Raw genomic sequence first — 4,649 nt, forward strand, 5'->3', positions numbered from 1 at the left:
GTGTGATTTGGAGTGGGGGAAAAAAAATAAATTGCACTGTCAAATGAGTCATGATTTAAGTTCTTTTAAACTGATTTGATTATAAGGATATGAAAGGTACCAAATGAAGGGTTGGTTTGCATAATCAAACATAAAGGTGGTCCAACAAAATAAAAAACATTGCCTTGCGCTGTATTTTCATTCAGGATTATCAGGTCACAATGAAAGGATTTCTGGTTCTTTTAGATTCTTAATATAATTCGTTTCTTGATGTTAAGTCTTAATTGACATCAAATGAGTGAATTATTCAAAGCAAACTGTTCCAAAACAGACGAAACATATAAAGGTGGTAGGGTACAAATGATTCATTTAAAAAAAGAAATGTACCTTGGTAAGAAATGATCAAATTCTCTAAATACATTATTTGTAATCCTGAATGAGTTCATATTTGCATACATATAAAAGACGGCAATTTATATTGTCTAGTTTTCAAAGAAAGAACAGAAGAACATGTCCTTAAATTAAGGAAGATTGTTGGTACTCTAAAAACACGAAAAAGCTATAGGAACATAGATTCTTACCCAAGATATCCATATCTATAGCCATGAGGAAAACTTTAAAAGGTTTAAAATAACAGGAAATAACCGATGTATCTTTATACTCTAACAGTAGGGAAGATAAACAAAAAAACAGGGCTGGCTAATTTATTTGGTAACAAAGTTTGCTTATACCTCAAGCTGGATTTTATGTTTTTAACCCATCAGCCAACTAACCAAGTCTGCTGGTGCCAACAATCCCCAGCTGACATTATACCCAGAATGAGGTTCTCATTCTGGGTATTTAAAAATAATAAATACACTTGGTATTTTTATAAATACAAATTGCATATGTGTAAAATGTAATTATTTTTAATTAAAAAACAAAGCAAGTATTCATTCTGCTGCTGTTGATATGTGTTGAGATCTTTTTTATTGAAACTTGATCTATAACTTGCAACAATAAACTTTTTGGTTTAGTTCACTTTTTAATGCACATTCTTGTTGCTTTTTGCATTATAGAGCAACAAGAATCAGCTACCTGCTTAGAGCCAGCTGTCAACTACTGAACACAAATTTCACCTTAAGTTTACCAGCTTTAGTAATAAAATAATCTTCATGCGATTATTTTTTGTTTGTTTTTGGTAACCATTAATATTACCGACCAGCCAAATTAATCTATATTGGAAGTGATTAAAAATAAGGGCTTTAGGGATTTTCTTGGATATTTTGGGCCACTGTGAGTTTTAAATACACCGGTAGATGATCTAGATTTATGTATATTAATGTTAAAAATGGTGTAGCTCTTCAAGGTACATTTTGTGCATGTAAAGTAAGGTGGATTTCTTCAGATCATCCTGCTACATGTGTAACTACTGGACATGGATCACTGAGAGAAGAATGGTAAAAAGCACCTTCTGCATCATCAGGCCTCTATAGATACATTACAACTGCTTTACATCTGTGCACAGTGGGGTTCAGCTTTCTCCATTTCCAGATTTCTTTATGAAGAACTGGCCTGAAAGTTCATCTCTGCCACTTTACAAAGATTTTTGTGTGTGTGTTTGTTGTTTTTTGTTTCTTTTTAAGCTAAACATCAGAAATTCATATCAAAAAGGCCGGGGTAATTTTAGGTAAAACCTCAGACTAAAGATGCTCCAATGAAAAAATAGCAATGAAGGTGCACAACCAGAGTATTTTAAAATGGTAAATATTTTCATGTTTCCAACATCACACTAGTCATGTTTTTCCTGAGGTTATTTTATGCAATACTTACAGTGCGGCAAATAATTTTTAATATTAAGATTTTCTAATACTGAATTCAAGTTAGGACTGCACTACATATTGCAAGAATATTATTGCAAAATCAGTGAGTGTAATATTTATATTGCAAAGGACTCTTTAGTAGTGCAATTATTGCTCCTCAATATATTCTGGCATTATTAAGTTCCAACTACATGCTACTTTAATACTGAGCAAGTTGGAAGCACAAATTAAACTGCTCAAAATGGAAAGATTATAGCAAATAGATTTAGAAAGAGTACAGCACAATAACCAGTATTCTGGCCTTCCCAAGATTTTTCAAAACCATGCAGAGCCAATTTAAGTTACAAAATTGACTGCTATAAGGAGTGGAACATTTCTAAGAGGATATAAGAATTCCTTGTTTAAATGTTAGAAACAATTAGTTTGTTTTAAAATGAGGCATATAATAAAAATTCAAACGAGGCAGATCATTTCATTTAATATTACCATGAAGCTCATCTATTTCAATGTGCTCTAAACTAAAAAAAACACAAAACAAAAAACAAATATTTCTAACAAACAATTCTGATCTATATAGCAAAAATATAAATCACATAACATTTTTTGAAATCCCTCTTTCTTTGTTCAGAACATTTTAGTGTTGGACAGACATAAAAAAAATGGCCATGTTTATAAACCACTCGTCACACACAAAAATAGAAAACGGAAAAAGAAAAAAAACAAACTTGAAATCCTTTTTTCCTAGGACACATATATATATGTATATATATATATATATATTTTTGTCAAACTGCATCTGATATATAGACCACTTGAAAAACCATTTCAGAGGTTCAAGTCAGAACAGCTGCCACACACATTTTGGTCTGCGTATTTAAAACAGTAAAAATTAGGAAAACAATATGATCTGCTATAAATACAAAAAAATGCCAAAAACAATCCTTCAAACAAGAAAGGAATGTAGTGCCTGTTCATAAAAACAGAACAAACATGATCAGATAAAAAAAAAAAAAAAAATCATCAGGTGATTTAAGACGTAGATTCACAGACCCACTTGGAATAAGCTACACATCCTCTAATAAGCACATCCTTAAATAGTTTTTATATTATATGCAACCTGTAGACTGAGCCATCTCCTTATAGCCTTACAGTCAGTGTTTTGGCACATATGTTTGTGAAGCAATATATGCACAGCTTTAGAGTCGAAGCTGTTTAGGATAACCAAGGTTAGCTTAACCATCTGGGAATGCATGTTGAATAGCTGCTTCGTATTCAAAATTCTAATACAAAACAGCACAGTCTAGTAGTTTATTCAAGGTTTCATAAAGTATTTTTCCCCGGTTAAAAAGACAAGCTGAACCTAAGGTACCGCTGATGACTCAGAATTAATAGACAGAATAAGGTAATCTGAACAACGATTCGTTCTCTTTTCTTCATCACCGTTTCATTCATAACAATCTGCCCTCACATCTCTGCAAACTAATAAGCTTACCTAGTATTTATAGTTTTTAACACCTAATGCACCCAGCTTGTGCAAGCCACATAATACAGATCTGTTTCCCCCACTGTCTTTAACAGGCTCCCTCTGCAGTCTGTTCCTTCAGATTCAGCTTCTTTTAAGGATCGTAAGATTTGATCTGTTTCATTAAATACAAAATCTTCAACTAGATCATATTTCATCTTTATAAATCTGATATGCTTAGTGTTTGTGTAGCTGTAACGACAATAAAGAAAATGGAACAAAAGAGACCATTTTAAAAAAAGCTGAGTAATCTTATAGAAGTTCGATTTGTGGTTTAAAGTTTTTCTTTAAAAAATAAATAGGTCTGCTCTGCTTGAAAAAAAGCTGAGATTTCGACAGTTTAATTTGTTTGTGAAGATGAATAGTGTTTGTGGAAATGTAAAAAGTGGTCGAGTCCTGCTCTGGCTCGGTGAATTTGCTGAGGTTACCCACTGAAAAGCAAGATGGCAGATGTGTTGGGGAGCAGCACGCGGCTCCAGCTGGGTGTCGCGGTTTTCTGTTTGAACACAGAACAATGTTTGCAGCCAGTTTGAAGAACTTTCCACCTACAGCCCATCATTCTTTGCATTGAAGAGAGCTGCAAGGCCCAGTTGTTCAGTCTCCACTATATCCTTGTCAGGCTTCGGCTTTTTAAAGAGGGATGGAAGGTTACGGATGTGAACCTCCTTCCGGAACTGCTGGCAGAGAGCTTTCTGTGAGAGAAAAAGTTTCAAACAAGAAGATTTCCATTAGATTGTTCAGCGTTGGTGAGGCAGTCCAACATTTACAGCCCTGTCAGAATCACACTCATGATTTGCACTACAGGGACACCCTCTGAGAAGGACCTTCACTCAGAATTTTAAAGTGAAACACTGCTCTCTAGTGGTTAGATGTAGCATTACCCCAACAGTTCCTGCAATGAGCTTCTTAAACTGGTCTTTTCTTTTTTTCTCTCCAAATTTCTGGGCATTGGGATCCACAAGCCTCTGATCATAGTGGTCCAGAGCTTCCATGTTGATGTTTGGAATCTGGGTCATCACTGTCCTCAGCTCAATGTAGCGCGGTCGCTAAAGCAAATGGACAGAAAATGGACACGCATGAAAGGGATACACAAACTATTTACTGTGTCCTAAAACTAGTTTAATGAAAATCGTTTTCATAAAAAACTTAAAAAAAAATAAATAAATGAGTGCCACTTGAATTATTTGACATTAAAATCTTTTAGCATTTTTTTTCTTATTCCACCTCAGCAAATTTTACCTGTTGTATTTAGGGCTGCAACTAACGATTATTTTAAAAATCGATGAATCGGACGATTATTTTTTCGATTAATCGATGAATCGGACAAAAAATATTTTTTATATTAA

At 33.8% G+C, this 4,649-nt stretch overlaps 1 protein-coding gene across 1 annotated transcript in view; it reads right to left on the minus strand.

The window, feature by feature from the left end:
* Positions 1 to 2,257: 2,257 nt before the first annotated feature.
* xpo5 (exportin 5) overlaps positions 2,258 to 4,649 on the minus strand; it is a 15,308-nt gene continuing 12,916 nt past the window's right edge. The window contains exons 32-33 of the mRNA XM_015397584.1: positions 4,185 to 4,349; positions 2,258 to 3,995 (exon numbers count right to left, since the gene is read on the minus strand). Coding sequence (XP_015253070.1) covers positions 3,849 to 3,995; positions 4,185 to 4,349 — 312 coding nt within the window. The 3' untranslated portion in view covers positions 2,258 to 3,848. The remainder of the gene's footprint in view (positions 3,996 to 4,184; positions 4,350 to 4,649) is intronic.

The sequence above is a fragment of the Cyprinodon variegatus genome, unplaced genomic scaffold (assembly GCF_000732505.1).
Source record: "Cyprinodon variegatus isolate N-32 unplaced genomic scaffold, C_variegatus-1.0 Scaffold1, whole genome shotgun sequence".
NCBI lineage: Eukaryota > Metazoa > Chordata > Actinopteri > Cyprinodontiformes > Cyprinodontidae > Cyprinodon > Cyprinodon variegatus.